Raw genomic sequence first — 23,015 nt, 5'->3', positions numbered from 1 at the left:
GTGGAAGACACTAGCAGTACGCCGGAAGTTTGAGTGTCAGGGGTAGAGGTGAGTGAAGTTACCATTACTAGGGAGAAGATTCTTGGGGAAACTGAAAGGTCTGAAGGTAAATAAATCACCTGGACCAGATGGTCTACACCCCAGTGTTCTGAAAGAGTGGCTGAAGAGGCATTAGTAACAATCTTTCTAGAGTCACTAGATTCTGGCGTGGTTCTGGAGTACTGGAAAATTGCAAAAGTTACTCTGCTGTTTAAGAAGGATGACATGCAGAAGAAAGGAAATTATAGGCCAGTAGTCTGACCTCAGTGGTTCGGAAGACATTAGACTCTATTGTTAAGGTTGTGGTTTTGGGGTACTTGGGGGCACAACATAAAATAGGTTGAAATCAGCATGGTAAATTGAGGGAAAATCTTGCCTGACAAATCTGTTGGCATTCTTTGAAGTAACAAGCAAGATGGACAAAAGGAGAATCAGTGGAAGTTGTGTCCTTACAGAAGGATTTTGACAAGATGCCACACGTGAGGCTGTTTAACAGGTTAAGAGCCCATGGGATTACAGGAAAGATACTAGCATGGATAGAGCTTTGGCTGATTGTCAAGAGGCAGAATGGAAGTAAAGGGAGCATTTTCTGGTTGTGGAGAGGATGTTGCCTATTCTGGTGGAGTCAGAATAAGGGACCACCATTTAGGATGGAAATGAGGAATTTCTTCAGCCAAGAGTGGTGAATTTGGAGAATTCATTGTCACAGGCAGTTGCGGAGGCCAAGTCATTGGGTATATTTCAGGGCATGAAGGGATACAAGGAGAAGCCAGGAGACTGGGGCTCAGAATGAAATGAATCAACTATGATCAAAACGCAGAGCAGACTGGACGGGCCAAGTGGCCTACTTCTGCTATATCTTACGGTTTTGTATTTATATTTTTTGTGTATTTTATTATTATTATGTTCTTTTCTGGTTATTTTCGTGGTGCCGCATATCCGGAGTAGCAATTATTTCATTTCTCCTTACAGTCGTATACAGAAAATGATATTAAACAATCTTGAATGTAGCACAACAGTGTTTTATCAGAACATATATCCAATCTGTCCCAAACATGATGCACTTAGTTGAGTTCTATTGATCTTCAGTTTATGAAGCTAGGCTACACATTCTTCTGTTTTCCTCAATACTGCCACCTCTGGTTAATCTGATCTTCTACTGGGTTGAAACATGATTTGGAATTGATTCTTGGCATATGATTTCATTGGGCAGTTGATTGACCATACAAGAAAAAATGTTCATACGAATGACAGATTCGATTATGAGATTGGCCGATTTAACTAAACTGGACAACTAAGAAAACCATGAAGTTGCTCTTCATTGCAACTTCAAGTGCCCAGGATCATTCACTCCTGATGTCTGAGGTAATGCATGATGACTACTACAACTACAGAATAGAACACAAATCATTTATGGACCATAACAAGGCCCTTTTCACACTATTATTTTCCCCAAATTCTTCAGTCATCGAGATTTCTGTAATTTTTTTTGAATTTTTGTTTTTTCAACTGCTGCAAGATAAGTAAAATTTAAAAATTGTAAATTAATATGAATCCATGTACCCTCATCACTTGCTACTCAGTATATGTTTTTTTTTATTAACCTAATGGCTTTTCCTTGCCATCGCACTGATTTTTTTTTATTAACCTAAGGGCTTTTCCTTGCCATCACACTGATATTGAGAAGATTCATATTTCTGAACACAGTAAATATTAATTATTAGTGTTGTTAGTCAACTTTGTCTAAATGTAAATAGTAGACTAGAAAGTGCGGTTTGAGAAATTTGTTTATATCTTTTAACAAACAATGTGTCAACTTTTATTCTTTCAAAGTGTATCTTTGTCTAATCAGCTAACCATAGCGAAGAACACAACAATTCCCCTTGAATTTTCTGTACAAAAAGAGGCCAAACTATCAGACAATGCAGATGGAGGTGGGCTTCAACAAACAATCCTTGTAAGTGCAGATCTGAAATCAATATAAGAAATCAATACTAGTTGTAAGCCTTATTTCTGAGTTGACTTGCTTTAAGCTGTTCAATCTGAACAGTCATCTTAAGGTTGAAAAATTGCAATACTTTAAAAGGGCCACCACTGAAAATGTAATCTGTATCATTATTGTCAGTGCTGTTAAGAGACATTCAATATGGCAAAAGTGGCTTTACAAGTTGGTAAACAAATGCCTGTGTTTGAATTTCATATGAATACAATGAAACAATTTTTCTAGCAAACTTGGAACTTTTGATGTTGGACCAACAGATTTTTGTGGGCTATTATTCAATACCCTTGATTCAGTTTTTAAAAAGATGTTACAAAGTAATATTTCTGGAAATTTGTGAAGTTTCAAGGGAGAGTGTCCAACAAAACCAGCTGAGTTTAAAGCGAGTGCTGGGATTGGAGGAGGATGTGGAATATCAATGATTGCAGAGTGCAAATGTCAAAGTACAAATGCCAAGCTATCTGGATTTATGGGTGGCAGATTATAGAAGTATTACAGTAGTTATGTATTTTCTTGTCTATAAATTAGTAATCAGTCTGGCATAAAATGCCGTGAAATAACCTGAGTGTCTTCTGGATTTAACAAATTGCCATAGGATTAAGCAGTTCTTGATATGTAGAGATGATTGAGAGGAAAGCAAATGGATGAGAGGAATTTGTTTCCTGAAAACGTTATGGTATCTTCCATTAATTTTTGCAAACTGCATCAATGCTTCCTTTCTCTTTCAATTGGATAAAATAAGATTTTTGAAGGGAAAAGCATTGGGAGATTGAGAAATTGACTGGTGTTAATTCAGATTGCTACTTGGGTAAATAAGAACTTAATTACACTTTGTAATATTTTTTCTGTTAATTAGTACATAGAAATCAGAAAGAAATAAGAATAGTAAATTAGACATTTGAAATTTTAACAAATTTTATGCATAAGTTAATGGATGTGAATCTGAATATGTTTATTTCTAGGATTCTGGGCAGAAAAGGATTGGAGCAATTTCTTGCACTACATGTGGAATGCTTTATGCAGCTTCTATCCCAGAAGATGAAGCTCAGCACTTTAAGTTTCATAAACACTTTATTAGTGCTGTAAAATATGTGGTAAGATAATAGAGCATTGCAGCATAAACTGGATGTGTATTTATGCAATGCAATACAATCAGTTGACCATTCAGAAATATTCCCTACATGTGACATATAGGCTTTTAAAAAAAAAAAGCATAGATGAACTTTTCCTCCCAATAGTACCTCCCTTTGGGTGTTCCCCCCCCCCAAACTACCTTCACTCCATTAGTTTTTTGCATCCTATTCAAGCTATAATATTTATTACTCCACAGGAGAAGGTGACTCATGCATTTTTCAAAGTAATGTAAGTACTGCTTCTTGGATAGTAGCAAGGTTGCCTGTGGTATCAACCTGCTGAATGCCTTTCTGATCTTTCTCTTCTTTTCAATTCCTGTCCAAAAATTTATCTTCATTCCCATATGTCAGGGATTGGTGTTACAGGATGAGCAGATTTAATTCACATTCTGAATTCTGAAATTAGGCCATTGTTCTATTGTGAAAGCTCTTAACCAGGGGAAAAAAGGCCCTTTTGTTAAATTACAATTCTGTCTATTAGGAAACTAAATATTGTTTTACTAGGCCACAGTATCCAGTAAACCTGACATAAATTGAAATTAGTGGCATTGAATAACATATCCTGAAATCCTTGTGTGTAATAATTTGGATCCTGCATCAAAACTAAAATTTATTGGAAGCATTATTTTATCTGATTATATTGCTGGCTATTATAGTCTTATTAGAAAAATTATAGTACAAGTCATAAAATCACTTCTAAATGTATACTTTTAACCTAGGGTTGGAAGAAGGAGAGAATTTTAGGTGAATATCCTGATGGTAAAATAATAATGGTTCTTCCTGATGATCCAAAATATGCCCTTAAAAAGGTAATCTTGTTTTTTATTCATTTAGTTCTGTTTCTGTACTTCGGTTTGAATTGATTCTTAGAAGTTTATCAAGATCTTGGGATTGTCTGAAATGTTGCTTCCTATTAAATGATTTCAGTTTGATTGCAAATGGCATAGGCATGATTATTCCATTTTTTAATATTTAAAATATTGTGTATCCCCTAGCAGCACAATATACCAAAATCTTAAGAAAAATGGAGTTAGTAACATTGGGTAAAATGCCCTGAAGATCGTTGTCCACAATGATCTAAATGCTGCATCAAAACAAATAAAAGTGGGATTATTTAATGCTGCCTGAGGTTTTTCTTGTGCTTTGAGATGGCAATTAAATTTTTCACCATAAATCATTTAGCAAGAAATCGAATGCCAGAATTACTTAGCAGCTAACATGTTTGTCTTGGTCAAAGGCAAGCTGAACCTCTGTACCCTGTATTTTCTGTTTTAGTGCCTTGCTTTTATTTTATTATATCTGAATGGAATCTGACATGCTTGTTGCTTTTAAGATGTGTGTAAACCGAGGACTATTGAAAAGATGTAATGTTATTTTAATGTTTAGGTGGAATAATTGAAGGGTGAATTCAGTAATTGGTTTATTAAGATTAATATATTCATGACAGGTTGAGGAAATTCGAGAGATGGTTGATAATGACCTCGGGTTTCAGCAGGCAGAACTTAAGTGTCCATCCAGAACAAAAACTCTTCTCTTCATTTCTAATGATCGGAAAATAGTTGGCTGTTTAATTGCAGAACACATACAGCGGGTTTGTAATTTCTAACTTTGCTTAAAAGCCGCAGAACTGTAAGTGTTGAATTTGTACCTTGATTGTAGCATGTATAAAACCAATACAGAGTTTAATTCCAACACAACTTGTATTAATACTTATGTTTTAATTTTTTTCCTGAACCCTCTAGTTTGCACCCAGTGAATAATTTAATTGACTCTGTTCAGATACTTTAAATTACTGAAAATTAATTGATTTTACTGTTTTACCCACGTAGGGCTTCAGGGTTATAGAAGATAAAGCTACTCAACAGTCACCAAATGATGCAATTATGCTTGAACGTCAGCGAGCATGGTGCTGTTCAACCAACCCAGAACCTGCAATTTGTGGAATAAGTAGGGTTTGGGTCTTCAGTATGATGCGACGAAAGGCAATTGCTACAAGAATGACCGACTGCCTTAGGTAAAGGACAAACTTGTACGTGTGTGTGTGTGTATTTAGTGTATTTTTAAAATGTACACATTTGATGATTTTTATCTCAACAATTTGTATTGTTTCTTAAGTAAAAGTGATAAATGATGAACAATGCACTGATTTTTTTTTCTTTCAAGTCATCATTCCAGCATCCACAATACTGCCATGTTCCGTTTAGCACTTTGGATAATTAGTCATGTGTACCCGTGATTTCAAAATCTTGTGTTTAGATGTACAATTTAATAAATGTAAATTTTTGAGTTGAAGCACTATTTTATAGATATTTTAAGATCTGCATCTGATTTGGAATATGTAAGTTCTTTTGGCCCCATTTTTGTGGAATAGGTTTTGTGTCACTTAATGACACCAAACTTAATGCAACAAAACCTATGTATACCCCCCCCCCAACCGCGTCCTTCCTACCTTTATAACTATTTGTTACCCCTCTTTGAGAATTTGAAGATCTAGCTGCTCTTCCTCAGTGTATCTTCACTTTTTCTCATTCTCTTCTTGCTGGTTAGGGTGTCTCCTGACGGCAAAAATGAGAATTGGGAACTCATTTCCTGTAGTCCTTGTCTCCAGATATCAGGATAGTAAGCATAATTTGTTGCTATTAATCTTGAACCCTTTGATTACTACAAGCTAAAGTTTGGGTGGAATGCTGGATGTCAAGGCTTCTGATAGCATGAGAGGGTAAACTAACTTGCACAACATATTGTCTAGGATCAGGTTTAAAATCACTGGCCTATATCGTGAAATATGTTTGTTTTGTGGCAGCAGTATGTTGCGATACATAATGGACTATAGTACATTGAATGAATGAGCCTCTTTCGGTCAGGGTCAAACATGTATGTTAGACCTAGCTGTCTAGATACGCAAGCCTGGGCAGTACGATGTGGAGAGCAAGCTGTTGCCCATGTAGCAAGTTCCCCCTCCCCACACATCTGATGAACTCACAGAAACAGCAGAGACTGGTGAACTTTGATACCAGCGGTGTCGTAGAAGTTGCCAGTCAGAGTTGAACTCAATGTAGGATTGCCTTAGGAACTCCAGTTCCAGATACTTCCCTCTGGTTTTACTCCTGAAGTGTCCCCCATGAGTGGCTGTAGTCGCAAGGTAGCGGAGGTTTGAGATTAGAGTTTTCCTTCTAGATAAGCTGCCAACCAATGCTGCTGAGCCCTATTTGCTTGAAGTGACTGGTTTTATGGCATCAGTAACCTGCCTTTGCCTGTTGTCCTATCAGTAGAAATGGTTCTGCTGGCTTTAGTAGCTAAGCCATACGTGAAGGCCAGGAGCTGGACTTGGTTGTCAGAGGCTTTATGCGGTGCGTGCCATTGGGAGTATTGAATAGGTAGTGGGATTACTGATGGCAATGTGGAAGAAACTGTTCCATTATTTGAGTGCCCTTGCAAATGTTTTTCCACTTAACATGGGATCAGTCCAGTAAATTCTTGAACACTTCACATGGAGCAATTCCCTTCTTATTGCATCGCTTATACCAAGGCCCCATTTGAATTCTCATCATTCCCATGCATTCTGATTCTCTGACACATCAAATTTGCTGTTTATTGTTACAGGTCTAGGTCTGCTGATAAACCCAAGTTAGCACCTGTGTTCAGTAGAGCTTTATACTTCTTTCCACACAATGACTTCTCCCATTCTGGCATTTGTTAGTGACTTTGACCTCTATCTCTACTGATGATTCCATTTTCAGGATGTACTGCTACATAATTCTCTGCCTGTAGTTAATACTTTTCTCAGTGGTGGTTCAGTAACATATACCCTACATAACTCTCCCTCACTTAAATCCAAATCACGCGCTAGTCTCGACACCATCATTATGGTGTCGAGGTCCTCTTTGACGTCAACGATGGACGAACAACCCTACAGATATACAATTAGTGGCTACTTTATTAGCTATGTCTGTGTACCTCATTAATGTAAATTTCTAATCAGCCAATCATGTGGCAGTACCTCAGTGCATAAAAGCATGGAGACATGGTTGTGGTTCATTTGTTGTGCAGACCAAACATCAGAACGGTGAAGAAATGTGATCTAAGTGACTTTGACTGTGGAATGAGTGTTGTTGCCGGACGGAGTAGTTTGAATAACTCATAAGCTGTTGATATCCTAGGATTTTTATGCACAACAGTTACTACAGTTTATAGAGAGTGGCGTGAAAACAAAAAATATCCAGTGAGCAGCAGTTCTGTGGGTGAAAGCACCTTGTTAATGAGTGAGGGCAGAGGAGAATGGCCAGACTGGTTCAAGCTGTCAGCAACTCCAATAACCATGTGTTACAATGGTGGTGTGCAGAAGAGCATCTCTGAACGCACAACACATCGAACCTTGAAGTAGATGGGCTTTCAGCAGCAGGAGACCACAAACATACACTCAGTGGCCATTTTAATAGGTGCAGGAGGTTCCTAATAAAGTAGCCACTAAGTTTTCCAAATGTAATATCTTAGTTGTGTGCAGCTATAATCTACGAGTCCCATTATATATCATTGTATTCCTCAGAATTGATTTGATTAAACTGCAAGAACTGAACTGTGCCACATGGAAACAAGCAAATTTGAGTAGTCTTCTGAAGTTTATTTTCTGGTTAATTGAATGGTTATTTGCTGGTGAGAATGTTATGCATAAGGCAAAACCGGTCCTCTAAACCTAAACGTCTAATTCTGTCAGAGCTGCCTTTCACTGACTGGATTTTTCTTTTAAAAAAATCTTAAATTCTGACTATGTGAAATGGCACTGAAACTACTCTCCCTACAAACTTAAATAAAAAAAAGTTTTCCAAATAGCTGATCAACTGGGTGCATTTATTCTCATTTTTCTCCACTTTGCAAGTGACCACCATTTCCCAGTCACTCTGCTCCACATTTTAATCTTGATTGATACTTTGTCAATCACCCTGAAGACTCACCCCCTCCACCACCTATGCACAGTTACGACTCTGTGTACTGTCTACAAAATGCAATGTATTATCTTGATTATTCTATCAAACTTGTAGTTTCTACCAGCAAGGAATATGGAACACTGCCACCTGCAGATATGTTCCAGGATGTACACCATTGTGAGTTGGACAAATAACACCATACTTTGAGTCTAAATCCTGGAATTCCCTACCTAATCAATCCTTGGGAGTTTCTTCGCCTAAAGCACAACAGCAATTGAAAAAGTATCTTGCATCTTCTCCAGGGCAAATAGGGATGTGCATTAAAGCTGGCCTTCCTGGCATGCCCAGGTCTTGAGCAATGAATAAACATAGAACATAGAAATTTACAGCATATTAAAGGCCCTTCGGCCCACAACTTGCGCTGACCATGTAACTTACTCTGGAGACTGCCTAGAATTTCCCTAGTGCATAGCGCTCTATTTTTCTAAGCTCCATGTGGCTCTTAAAAGACCCTATTGTATCCGCTTCTGCAGCCACCGGCACTGCGTTCCACATACTCAGCACGCTGAGTGTGTGGGAAAAACTTACCCCTGACGTCCCCCTTGTACCTATTTCCAAGCACCTTAAAGCTATGCCCCCTCATGTTAGCCACTTCAGTCCTGGGAAAAAGCCTTTGGCTCTCCACGCAATCAATGCCCCAAAGATAGTCATATTTTTTGCTACTGAGGAGGTGCTGTGTTAATTTGTTTCTTAGATATGTGCATTTAGTGTTTTGCTCATATTCTTCCTCTTAATGTTGCTATTTTGTTCAATTTCAAAACAAAGTCTTGAGTAGAATGGCATATACTACACATGTAATGTTCTGTTGGGGATAAAATGACTTTTTTAAACTAATAACCTTCAAAGAATTAGTAGGTTTTAACTAATTGGGGTTAAGTTTTACAATCAAATGGACATTCCCAAGTGATTTAGAATCTTACAGAAGTACTTTAGAATCATTTGCTTCATTGCTTTATTTAATTAATTGTATTTGAATGAAACGTATTCAACTTGCATTGCAAACATCCAATTAGATTGTTTGAAGGACATACTTATGCTGCAGAAAGGTCACCTTGCTGAAGTTTATTTTTTCCTGGAGGAAGGGGGAAAAAGAAATTCACTGAAAACTTCTCTGTGTAACTGAACCCAAAAACATTTAGGATGTCATGTAATTATTTTTGTTCCTTTAACTTGGCTTGTTAACACTTGTGATGTATTTATCTGTAAATCATGAATTTATTATTTTGCAGGAGTAATTTTGTATATGGCTCCTATTTGAGCAAAGACGAGATTGCGTTCTCAGATCCTACTCCGGATGGTAAACTCTTTGCAACCCAATATTGTGGAACACCCAGATTCCTGGTGTACAACTTTGTCAGTTAACCTCACAAGAAACCTCTCAACTACCAGTGAAGATCTTTTTTCATACAGCCTTAGACAATTTGTATAATTGTACATGAACCTTCATAAATTGACACATAGTTTCAGGGGCTGGATAGTAGGAACTGTACTGCTTTTTTATTATTGTGAGCTCAGGACTGATGACAACCAAGTGGTTGATAATATAGTTAAAAAACTGGAATGGATGCAGTAGTGTTTGATCTTGATTTGTATTTTAAAGTCAAAATAGTTTTTTTTTCCCAGAAAAGCATGCACCATTATTTAGTTCAGTCATGCTCACGGATACTTCGATGTTTTACATAAAAAAAACATTAAACTTCTGTAAATATGCTCTAAAACTGAGAAACTGAGTTTTCTAAATCTGCTCTGTGGCCTTCTTGGTCTGTATAAAAGACAAGCAGCTTGGTCTATGTATATACTGTACAGTGAGCAAGCAGCTTTGAATATGATATCTGAATTATTGTGAAAGGTGCCTGTAAATTTCCTAGTTTCTGTTTCAGGGATATCAGGCTACCATACTAAAGACTAAACATCTTGAGGTTGTCTGATCAGTTGCATATGTTATTGAACTGTTTAAAAACAAAATTGTCATTGTTTTTAATTTTGCTCTGGGAATATACAGTTGTCAGTACAAAATGTAATACCTCATTTAATATTAACGTTAAACCACTGCAATATTTGGTGTCCAAGATTACAGTTGACACCTGTATTAATGATGACTCTTGGTTTTCAAAAGGTTTGTTAACTTTACCTTAAGAGTAGCTTATATAAATTTAATAACTGTGCCTTTTTCACTGTAGGTCACAATTTCAGATTGAATGCAATGGTTTTAACCTGTTTAAATAGGGTAGTTCTAGAAAATTACAGCTTTATTTTAAAACTTAAGAGCAGATCAGTACATTACAAGGATCAGTAAGCACACTATTCCTGACAATATAAACATGGATTCAAAAGTTGTTACCAGCTTGCATGGTAAATACTGTAGCGAATTTTATTTAAGATTTCCACACTACTTACCATTGCCTTTAAAAATTCAACCTGTTTCTTGATTTTTCTGAGTTCAATAAATTGAATTATGAATAACCTTTACAAGAACTAGACAGCCCTGAAACAAATATTTGAAGTTAATTTATACTTTAACAAATCAACAAGAGATCTCACATGTCAACAACTGAGCCTGATTAATTTGCTTCTTATACATGTTGAGATCACTTGTTAGCTTAAAGTCCAAAACTGAAAACCTAAAACCTTTTCTCCCATGAGGAGCAAAATTGAGGATTGTTGTATGATTTGTTTGATTTTTGTATTCCCGGGTCTGATGAGCTTGCTACTTTTTGAATACATCTTAAAACCTTTTCAGCAGTGTTCATACTGATGCTGAGTATTAGTTGGTATTGTGCTATGAGTTGATTGAGCCATAGTAATGTACATTGCTTTAATCTGCAGAATTCCAAGATATTGATGACTCCTGGACTGTTTATGTTTTCTCAGCCTGGGTCATATGGGGATATGAAGTGAAATGTTCTTTTGCCTAAAATTTAAATGTTTTTTATTAACTGGTTATGACTAAGGTATTAAATTAAAAATATTGTTTTGGTAAGTGGCTTGTAGTTTGATTTGTTTTTTAATGGGATGGTATTGAAGTGGAAGTTAGTTGTGTGTGTATAAAACTTGGAATGCAGGTAATATTTTATTGCTAAATGTTTTTAATATTGGTTACTTTTTAAATTAAAAGTACTTAAACTATTCACAGCATAAAAAAATCAAAAGATGCAGTGAATTCCATTTAGCAACAACTGCAGAATGTATAGGGCAGAATTTCAGCCCAGTGTTCTGTTCATGCACTGGAGTTCAGAAAAATTATTATTTATCTCTGATAACAATTACTTGTAAATAGTTATAAAATTGTCATGTTGCAATGTAGAAAATTGGTAGGATCTGGAAGATGTAATTTTAACATCTCACTATCCCCTTGTGCATTATTTTCTAGTATTTGGCTGTTCCCAAAGTGGTAATTGGATTTGTACCATAATGGTGCATTTTGTTTTTAATATTACAGTTAAATACTGGCGAATGCCATGTTGCCTGAGGATGTGTGCTGTTATCAGCATTGCTGCTGGTTCTTAAGCCCATCACACCTACTGAGGCATTTGCCGCTGACAGCAGCTTGCCGTAGTCCTCTGTCCTAAACAAGTATTTCAAGGCCAGGTGCTGCCCATCTATACATCTTCTAGGCAAAGATTCTTCCTCTCTAAAGGATGAGGTTTTTGGAGCTTCTGTTGGCGTTTGTCACACTGGATTTTTATGGCACAATGTTGCTAGCCCCATGCCAATGTCATCCTTTCACAGCCAAGTTTGGGACTGTTCATGACTGAGTTATCAACATTGCTTCCAAACTATAAAATGGCTCTCTGCAACTCAGGCATATGGTATGAATCTTAACGATAAATGTGCACATACCAGTTTTGATTTGCTTTAACTGGGAGAAGACTAAAATTGTAAATGTGCTGCTGTTATTCACTCTGACTCTATTTGCACTAAATTTTAAATGGACCAAATACAACTGGTTAAAATTAACCTTTTGCTTGTATATTAATTCTGAATTGTTCATAATTAAATCCATATGAGCAGACTTGGTTGCATTTAAATGATTGCTTAATGATTTTGAGAAACCATGATTTTACAGAACAATGCACAAATGTGAATGTGTGGACATACAGTAATACTTGACAAACTTTGCAAATAAGATGCCCACACTTTATTTTAATTAATACATTGACTTTTGTATCTTTTGTAGAACTAGTTTTTGCATTCCAAATGTGAAAATTTGGAATTCTTATGTTTTACTTAATAGTAATCTTTGTGTGCATTATTTTCATGGTGAGTATTATCTTGTAATTTGATCATAGATCTGGTCTTTTTTTTCCAAGTGGGAGACTATTAATATATCCCATTTGGAAGACTTACCGTGCAATGTAATTGGGAAAATGTTCTGGACTATAAATTACAAATTACTTTGTACAATAAGTTTGATTGTTGGAGGGCTAAGTGATGTTTAGTTGAATTAGTTCTGATAAAGCAAGTAAACCATTTTAAAAAAATAAATAAAACTAGAACTAAATTTCTTTTGAGTAATAGGATTTCCTGTCTTTCCAAATTATACATCGCCTCAAAGTATGTTGTCTAAAACCAGATTTTGGCATCTATGAAAACCAGCTGAAACCTAAAGGTAACAGTTGCTTGTCCATCTCTTTTTTTGCCCCCCCCATCATTCTAAATATGAAAATAGCAACATACGCAATGCTTCTGTTATCCATGCTGACTGAAAAGACGAGTAACTCATTCCATGACTTGAATCTTTTGTACCAGAAGTGATGAGTTTGGATTTTGTTGTGTAGCTTAAGATATTAAGTTGCCATTTTTCATGAACTCTAATTATAATTGATTAAATCTGTTCTACGGGTATCTTAAACAATTGTACCTATTAATACTGAATACGCCATTTAAACAATCGCAGTCCAGGTTCAATAAAGTATGTGAACCCTAAGGCCGCCTTTAAAAAAAAATGCTATTTGGAGTTAACTGTTCCAGTCGATGAGATGGGAAGTGTGGGCTGTAGAGGTGCCCTGCCTGATTTTTAAAGAGACAAAGTTAGGTTACTGACAGCCTGCTCTTCTCAAGAAAAATCTCTATGTGCACCATGCCTTGACCAAAACAACTTTCAGGGGACCTTAGAAGAAGAATTGTAGAGATGCATGAAGCTGGGAAAGGCCACAAAAGTATTTCCAAAGATCTGAGTGTTCATCAGTCCACAATAAGAGAAATTATCTGCAAATGTAGGAAATCCAGTACTGTTGCTACTCTGCAAAGATCACACCCGGAGCACAACGTGTAATGCTGAAGGAGGTGAAAAAGAACCCAAGGGTAACCGCAAAAGATCTGCAAAAATCTCTAGAGCTTGCTAAAGTCTCCATTCATACGTTCACTATAAGAAAAACACTGAACAAGAATGGTGCTCATGGAAGGACACTATGGAGGAAACCACTGCTCCAAAAAAAGCATTGCTACACATTTCAGGTTTGCAAAAGAGCACCTAGATGTTCCACAATTGTTCTGGGACAATGTTGGGTTGGTAGAAGAGCACATCGCTATGTTTCAGGATAAAGGTCACTGCACGCCAACATCTAAATTGTGATGCATGGAGGAAAGAGCATTATGGTTTGGGGCTGCTTTGCTGCCTCAGGACTTGGACTGCTAGCAATTATTGAGGGAACAATGAATTCAAAATTGTATCAAGGCATTTTACAGGAGTATGTCAGGGTAGCAGTCCATCACATGAAGCTTAATAGAAGTTGGATGATGCGACAAGCCAATGATCAAGTCAGAGTCCAAACCCTAACCCAATTGAGGTACTGTGGCATGACCTGAAGAGGCCTGTTCATGCAACGTATGCCAGAAATATTGATGAACTGAAACAGTTTTACATACGGGAATGGTCTAAAATTCTTCCTCACCATTGTGCAAGTCTAATCAGTAACTACAGGAAATGTGTGGTGGAGGTTATTGTTGCTAAAGAAGGTTCTACCAGTTATTAAATACAAGAATTCACATACTTTTTCCAGTCTGGACTATGAATGATTAAGCAATGTATTCAATAAAGACATGAAAAGTGCAATTGTTTGTGTGTTATTAGTTCAGGCAGATTGTGTTTGTCTATTATTATGACTTGGATGAAGATCAGACCACATTTTATGAGTAATGAATGTAGAAAACCAGGTAATTGCAAAGGGTTCACAATGTTTTTCTTGCAACTGTACACTTCCTGGCATATTCCATCTGCAAACACGAGGAATTCTGCAGATGCTGGAAATTCAAGTAACACACATCAAAGTTGCTGGTGAACGCAGCAGGCTGGGCAGCATCTCTAGGAAGAGGTACAGTCGACATTTCGGGCCAAGAGCCTTCGTCAGGACTAGCTGAAGGAAGAGCTAGTAAGAGATTTGAGAGGGGGAGGGGGAGATCCAAAATGATAGGAGAAGACAGGAAGGGGGAGAGATGGAGCCAAGAGCTTGGACAGGTGATTGGCAAAGGGGATGTGAGAGGATCATGGGACAGGAGGCCCAGGGAGAAGGAAAAGGGGGGGGGGGGAAGAACCCAGATGGCCAAGGGGTATAGTCAGAGGGAGAAAAAGGAGAGAGAGAGAGAGAATGTGTATATAAATAATGGATGGGGTACGAGGGGGAGGTGGGGCATTAGCAGAAGTTAGAGAAGTCAATGTTCATGCCATCAGGTTGGAGGCTACCCAGACAGAATACAAGGTGGTGTTCCTCCAACCTGATATGTCTATCCATGGCCTCCTCTACTGTAAAGATGAAGCCACACTCAGGTTGGAGGAAAAACACCTTCTATTCCGTCCGGGTAGCCTCCAACCCGATGGCATGAACATTGACTTCTCAAACTTATGCTAATGCCCCTCCTCCCCCTTGTAACCCATCCATTATTTATTTATTTATATACACACATTCTTTCTCTCTCTCTTTCTCCCTCTGACTATACCCCTTGCCCATCTGGGTTCCCCCCCTCCCCCTTTCCCTTTTCCTTCTCTCTGGGCCTCCTGTCCCAAGATCCTCTCATATCCCTTTTGCCAATCACCTGTCCAACTCTTGGCTCCATCCCTCACCCTCCTGTCTTCTCCTATCATTTTGGACCTCCTCCTCCCCCTCCCACTTGCAAATCTCTTACTAGCTCTTCCTTCAGTTAGTCCTGACAAAGGGTCTCAGCCCGAAACGTCCACTGTACCTCTTCCTAGAGATGCTGCCTGGCCTGCTGCATTCACCAGCAACTTTGATGTGAGTTGCTCCACTATTCCATCTACCACTTCTTTGGACATTTGCTTAATCTGTTTTAAATCTTTTTCCCTGCTTCCTCAGCACAACTTGCCGATCCACCTACCTTTGTACTATCTGCAAACTTAGCCACAAAACCATTAACTCCTTCATCCAAACCATTGACTACATAACATTAAAAGAAGCAGTCCCAACACCAACCGCTGCAAGTGTAGCACCAATGTCATACCAGGATCCTTTCATTCATGTCACACTTTCCTTGTCTACTGCAAGATTACTCTTTGGAGTGAATAAACATTTGCACCAGTCATGCGCCCATTTAATAATTGTATAGATAGCCTCTATGTGCAATGATAACTGTCACATACTGGTCAAAAGTTAACTGACTTTCCTTCTACCATAGTTGACAAAACATTCAGCCATGTCTGTATTTCATAGTTTTGCTCTTGCTTTACTCCAGCAAAAACAATGTTATGGTTTCCCTTGTTTTTGCCTTGCACTCCCATAAACCTCCACCTTCAACAGACCATCCTCCATAATTTCACCCTTTCCAATAACCTTTCACTTGTGGAATAAAGATTTGGAGATTCTGTACATTCAGTACTGTGCATGGAACTAGATAGATTCAAAATCGGCTCAAAGGTTAGAAGCAGAAAGTGGTGTGTGAAGGTTGTTTCACTGGAGGCTGGTAGTGAGTGATGTGCTGTAGGTGATGGGACCTTTGTTATTTGTGATTTATATAAATGATATGGATGCAAGTGCACAAGTGTTAATCAGTGTGGATGACACAAAATTAGGTGGTGTGTTTGATAGTGAATAAGGTTATTGCAGATTACTGGGTTTAATTTCCCATAGATTACCAGGTCATTTAGGGAAGTTGGACAAAGGGGTGTCAATACTAATAAATGTCAGGTGATACTTTTTGGAAAGTCAAACAAATGAAAGTCAATACATGAATGATAAAGCACTAGGGAATGTTATGGAATGGGAACTTTGTAGTAACAGTTTGTGGAAAGCACCATTTAGGTGGAAAAGATCTTTAGCACACTGACCTTCATCAGTCAAGGCATTGAGTATTAGTGTTGAGATATTATATTGCAATTATTTATGTCATTGGTGAGACTGTTCTTGGAGCACTGTGTACCATTTTGGTCACCTTGTTATAGGGGACATAGTTAACATAGAAACATAGAAAATAGGTGCAGGAGTAGGCCATTCGGCCCTTCAAGCCTGCACCGCCATTTATTATGATCATGGCTGATCATCCAACTCAGAACCCCACCCCAGCCTTCCCTCCATACCCCCTGATCCCCGTAACCACAAGGGCCATATCTAACTCCCTCTTAAATATAGCCAATGAACTGCCCTCAACTGTTTCCTGTGGCAGAGAATTCCACAGATTCACCACTCTCTGTGTGAAGAAGTTTTTCCTAATCTCAGTCCTAAAAGGCTTCCCCTTTATCCTCAAACTGTGACCCCTTGTTCTGGACTTCCCCAACATCAGGAACAATCTTTCTGCATGTAGCCTGTCCAATCCCTTTAGGATTTTATACGTTTCAATCAGATCCCCCCCCTCAATCTTCTAAATTCCAATGAGTACAAGCCCAGTTCATCCAGTCTTTCTTCACATGAAAATCCTGCCATCCCAGGAATCAATCTGGTGAACCTTCTCTGTACTTCCTCTATGGCAAGGATGTCTTTCCTCAGATTAGGAGACCAAAACTGCACACAATACTCCAGGTGTGGTCTCACCAAGGCCTTGTACAACTGCAGTAGTACCTCCCTGCTATAAATGCCAGCATACCATTCGTCTTTTTCACCGCCTGCTGTACCTGCATGCCCACTTTCAATGACTGGTGTATAATGACACCCAGGTCTCGTTGCACCTCCCCTTTTCCTAATCGGCCACCATTCAGATAATAATCTGTTTTCCTATTTTTGCCACCAAAGTGGATAACTTCACATTTATCCACATTAAATTGCATCTGCCATGAATTTGCCCACTCACCCAACCTACCCAAGTCACTCTGCATCCTCTTAGCATCCTCCTCACAGCTAACACTGCCACCCAGCTTCGTGTCATCCGCAAACTTGGAGATGCTGCATTTAATTCCCTCATCCAAGTCATTAATATATATTGTAAACAACTGGGGTCCCAGCACTGAGCCTTGCGGTACCCCACTAGTCACTGCCTGCCATTCTGAAAAGGTCCTGTTTATTCCCACTCTTTGCTTCCTGTCTGCTAACTAATTCTCCATCCACATCAATACCTTACCCCCAATACCATGTGCTTTAAGTTTGCACACTAATCTCCTGTGTGGGACCTTATCAAAAGCCTTTTGAAAATCCAAATATACCACATCCACTGGTTCTCCCCTATCCACTCTACTAGTTACATCCTCAAAAAATTCTATGAGATTCGTCAGACATGATTTTCTTTTCACAAATCCATGCTGACTTTGTCCGATGATTTCACCGCTTTCCAAATGTGCTGTTATCACATCTTTGATAACTGACTCCAGCAGTTTCCCCACCACCGACGTTAGGCTAACCGGTCTATAATTCCCCGGTTTCTCTCTCCCTCCTTTTTCAAAAAGTGGGGTTACATTAGCCACCCTCCAATCCTCAGGAACTAGTCCAGAATCTAACGAGTTTTGAAAAATTATCACTAATGCATCCACTATTTCTTGGGCTACTTCCTTAAGCACTCTGGGATGCAGACCATCTGGCCCTGGGGATTTATCTGCCTTCAATCCCTTCAATTTACCTAACACCACTTCCCTACTAACATGTATTTCGCTCAGTTCCTCCATCTCACTGGACCCTCTGTCCCCTACTATTTCTGGAAGATTATTTATGTCCTCCTTAGTGAAGACAGAACCAAAGTAATTATTCAATTGGTCTGCCATGTCCTTGCTCCCCATAATCAATTCACCTGTTTCTGTCTGTAGGGGACCTACATTTGTCTTTACCAGTCTTTTTCTTTTTACATATCTATAAAAGCTTTTACAGTCTGTTTTTATGTTCCCTGCCAGTTTTCTCTCATAATCATTTTTCCCCTTCCTAATTAAGCCCTTAGTCCTCCTCTGCTGAACTCTGAATTTCTCCCAGTCCTCAGGTGAGCCACTTTCTCTGGCTAATTTGTATGCTGCTTCTTTGGAATTGATACAGTGCAGAAAAGACTTGCAAGGATGTTGCCAGTACTAGTAGCTCTGAGTTATAAAGAGATTGGTCAGTCTAGATGTTTTGTCACTTGTACATCAAAACATACAGTGAAATGTGTTATTTGCATTATTGACCAAAACAATCTAAATACTTGGTGGGGTAGTGGAGGCATACATTGGGCACCAATATAGCATATGGAATGTGGAAGGGTATTAGAGCACCCAGAGGGAAACACGTGACATCACAAGGAGAATGTAAAACCCCTTCCAGACAGTGGTGCGAATTGAACCCTGATCACTTGTGCTGTGAGGAATTACATTAGCCACAGTGCAATCCTGCCGCCCACGTGGAACAAAGAAGAATCTACGATGGGTATTCTTACAGAAATATTTAAAGTGAAGAGAGGCATAGATAAGGTGGATGGTAACAGCCTTCCCCCCCACCCCCCCAAAGTAGCCTAAAACTAGGAGGTATACAGTATTGTGCAAAAGTCTTAAATACAGCCAGTTAGGGTACCTAAGACCTTTGCACTGTAAGGCATTTTTCAATGTAGAGCAAAGAACTAATTTGTAAATATGGCAAGAGCAAAGATTGTTGGTAATGGCAAGGGTGGAGTGTTGTGGGACAGGTGGTAGAGAAGGGGTGGCATGGTTGCAGGCAGATCCGGCCTTGAGAAAGCAGGCAAGGTCATTTGATTACAATTGGTTTATTGATCATTACAGGATCTCATCTCTGGTGCTTCATTCTCCATCTCCTCTCCCCCTTTTCCCAACCATGATTCCCCTCTCCCTACCCACTTCCCACTGTTCACAACAGAGATCCACATCAGAATCTGGTTTGTCATCACTCTCATAGGTCTTGATTTTTTTTGTGGCGGCAATACAGTGCAATATAGAAAATCACTATAACACTATGTAAAAGTCGGCACTCTAGCTGTATACTGCATATGTGCCTAGGACATTTGCAGTGTTGTAGATTTAGGGTAAGGGGGAAATTTTTAAAGGGACCTGGGGGAACTTTTCCCATGAAATGGGTGATGAATAAACTGTCAGATTAAGTGGTTGAGGCAGATACAACAATACTATTTATTTGCACTTAGATAGATACATGGAGGGAGAGGGCTTAGAAGGATATGGACCAAATGCAGGACATTGGGACTAGCTGGGTGGGCAATGTGATTGGCATGGACTTGTTGGGCCAAAGGGCTTGTATTCATGCAGTATTGCTCTGATTCTTAGTAATCACTTAAAACCAAGGACTCCTATTATACTATCAAGCAAGGCTTTGTTTTCCCACCACCTTCCCCAGTTTGCTTTGGACCATTTCCTCATACTGTATTTCCAAAAATAATCTTGCTAAGTTTGCCCACATAGGGTTAATCAGGTGATGTTGGTTATAAATCGATCACATAGCTTGGACTTATTGGTGGTTCCAGCCAGGTATGAACATAGTACCTATGTTCATTTGAACTGTAAGGATTAACTTTGAGGGGAAAAAAAACACTGTAGGAAAGCTGTTGCTTTTCTTAAAGACTCCTAGATACCCTAACTTGTATTTATACCCCCATAAGATGTGACCTAAAGATTAATCAATGGTTTTCATAGCATCTTCGGGGTAGTTGGTGATAAGGAAGTGAGACGGAGGGAGTCATAGAACTTGTAGGAACAAGAATCTTAAGTGAGGCTGCAAATAAAGGTACTGCTTGTTGGGTTTGTGGAGTATTAGTGTATGCAAAAGATGCCACTATGAGAGGAATGCAGTGATGATTGATGCTTGTAGGAAAGGAAAACCTCAGAGATTATGGCAAGGTAGGAACATAGAAAACCTACAACACAATACAGGCACTTCAGCCCATGAAGTTGTGCCCAACATGTCCCCACCTTAGAAATTACTAGGCTTACCTATAGCCCTCTATTTTACTAAGCTCCATGTACCTATCTAAATGTCTCTTAAAAGACCCTATTATATCCGCCTCCACCACTGTAGTCGGCGGCCTATTCCATGCACTCACTACACTGAGTAAAAAAAAAAACACTTACCCGACATCTCCTCTGTACCTATTCCCCAGCACCTTAAACCTGTGTCCTCTTGTGGCAACCATTTCAGTCCTGGGGAAAAAGCCTCTGACTTTCCACATGATCAATGCCTCTCATCATCTTATACACCTCTATCAGGTCAACGCTCATCCTCCATCGCTCCAAGAAGAAAAGGCCGAGTTCACTCAACCTATTCTCATAAGGCATACTCCCTAATCCAGGCAGCATCCTTGTAAATCTCCTCTGCACCTTTTCTATGGCTTCCACATCCTTCCTGTAGTGAGGTGACCAGAACTGAGCACAGTACTCCAAGTGGGGTCTGACCAGGGTCCTATATAGCTGCAACATTACCTCTCAGCTCCTAAATTGTGGAAGAATTTCACAAGGAGGTCAAGAACGTAACTTAGGCATCATCAAACTTAACAAATCCCATGTATGACAGCATGAATGTTTAGTGAATTTAGCTTTCAGTTGTGTGTTTATTAAGGATGGAATATGAGAGATCACATGGAATGAGTGTGTATAAGAATTTCAGCAAATTAACTAAGCTGAGGCTGGGCTGGAATTTGAGATGTCAGAAATGGAGTTAGGCAAGCTTAGAGAGCAGACGATCAAATCGTAGCCAAGTACTGTGAAGAATCAGGTTCAGCTTTGCTTGCCAGAGAATAGTATGAAGCCAGAGCTTTTCAAGTAATACGTGCTGTGGACTAATATCATACCCAGATTTGATCAACTTCTGCATCTTTGGACACTAAACAGACTGAACTTAGGAGATCATAGTAGCTATTAGATTTACTGCTAATCAATGTTGGTACAGTAATTATTTATTACAAGGTTTCCAGCATTGATTTTAATTATCACTGGTTCAAATGTATCTATATCTGCCCTTAAGTTAAAATACACTTTTTACTCAGAGCCCCTCTGAACCCAGCAACCAATCACCTTTCCATTGGTCCTGACTTCTCTGTCTACTTTAGAGGACAGGTATTTCAGCACACTCGGCATTTAAGGCCCTGCCTGTTGGACTTGATATGGGCCTTACAGATAATAGGTTTGTGCAGTGGTTGTGATTGACATTGGTTTTATATGATATCATAAAAGCAGATATCATATTTCTTTTATCTGCTGATGCTTTTTTTTTGCTTCAAGCTCTAAAAATATTATTTATCTTATAACCATATAACAATTACAGCACGGAAACAGGCCATATCGGCCCTTCTAGTCCGTGCCGAACTCTTACTCTCACCTAGTCCCACCAACCTGCACTCAGCCCATAACCCTCCATTTCTTTCCTGTCCATATAGCTGTCCAATTTAACTTTAAATGACAACATCGAACCTGCCTCAACCACTTCTGCTGGAAGCTCGTTCCACACAGCTACCACTCTCTGAGTAAAGTAGTTCTCCCTCATGTCACCCCTAAACTTTTGCCCTTTAACTCTCAACTCATGTCCTCTTGTTTGAATCTCCCCCACTCTCAGTGGAAAAAGCCTATCGATGTCAACTCTATCTATCCCCCTCATAATTTTAAATACCTCTATCAAGTCCCCCCTCAACTTTCTACGTTCCAAAGAATCTTGGTTCAATATTTTAAACAATCAGCTTACTTGCACAAATATATTTTTTTAAACTTTACATTTGAATCTTCAATCAGAAGCATATTGACAGACCATACTTAAGAGTCATCAAATAATCCAACATAACTACTGGACCTTAAAATCTGATAACCACAACTATCAACTCAAATTGCAAGTCCATTTTTGGATGTCACTGTATTAAAAAAATTGTTCCATGGTACTTTTTACAGCCTAGATAACATGAACCTAAAACAAAAGGAACTAAAGTAGTTATTTGATCTCTGCTTTACTGTAGCAGTAATAAATAAACGTAAATTTAATATGCTGTCTCTGTTGCCATAGAATAACTACAACATCAAAAACTGAAGGAAGCTTCCTTGCTCAATATACCAAGTGCAGAGAAAAGATTGTTCTCCTGGCACATTCTGAAACTGAGCGATTAACGATTGTTAAATTATTCTGGGTGAATTTCCTCCGTCAGTTCTTGTTCTGCCACTCTAATTTTACCCTTTTATTCACAAGAGTTTTTTTTAAAAAAACCTTTGAGTATTACAGCCAGTAATAGAGAACAAAGAAATTCAATATCCTTCCAAATCCCAACCAGAGAACAATTTATAGTTACTTCTTTTTGCTCAGATGTCCATTTCCTTATATGATATAATGAACCCTTAAAACAATTTGGTCCTATCAATTATAAATGCAAGATGGTTCTTGGTTTTGAATATCTAACTGATATGCTACTGGTTTTTTTGTTCCAAATAAAACTTGCTCTTGTATATGAGGGACGATTTTTGCAAACTGGCAGATAATTACATGAAGAATATCTTTAAGAAATTATTTCAACAATTTTTCCAGT

General features: G+C 38.6%; 1 protein-coding gene across 1 annotated transcript in view; it reads left to right on the top strand.

The window, feature by feature from the left end:
* LOC140196495 (uncharacterized) overlaps nucleotides 1-14,157 on the top strand; it is a 45,575-nt gene extending 31,418 nt beyond the window's left edge. The window contains exons 5-10 of the mRNA XM_072255807.1: nucleotides 1,873-1,996; nucleotides 3,001-3,132; nucleotides 3,891-3,980; nucleotides 4,619-4,762; nucleotides 5,001-5,185; nucleotides 9,386-14,157. Coding sequence (XP_072111908.1) covers nucleotides 1,873-1,996; nucleotides 3,001-3,132; nucleotides 3,891-3,980; nucleotides 4,619-4,762; nucleotides 5,001-5,185; nucleotides 9,386-9,518 — 808 coding nt within the window. The 3' untranslated portion in view covers nucleotides 9,519-14,157. The remainder of the gene's footprint in view (nucleotides 1-1,872; nucleotides 1,997-3,000; nucleotides 3,133-3,890; nucleotides 3,981-4,618; nucleotides 4,763-5,000; nucleotides 5,186-9,385) is intronic.
* Nucleotides 14,158-23,015: the final 8,858 nt, after the last annotated feature.

This window comes from Mobula birostris, chromosome 1 (assembly GCF_030028105.1).
Source record: "Mobula birostris isolate sMobBir1 chromosome 1, sMobBir1.hap1, whole genome shotgun sequence".
Classification (NCBI taxonomy): domain Eukaryota; kingdom Metazoa; phylum Chordata; class Chondrichthyes; order Myliobatiformes; family Myliobatidae; genus Mobula; species Mobula birostris.
Note: the sequence above shows the minus strand (reverse complement) of the source record. Positions and strands in the feature narration are given on the sequence as shown.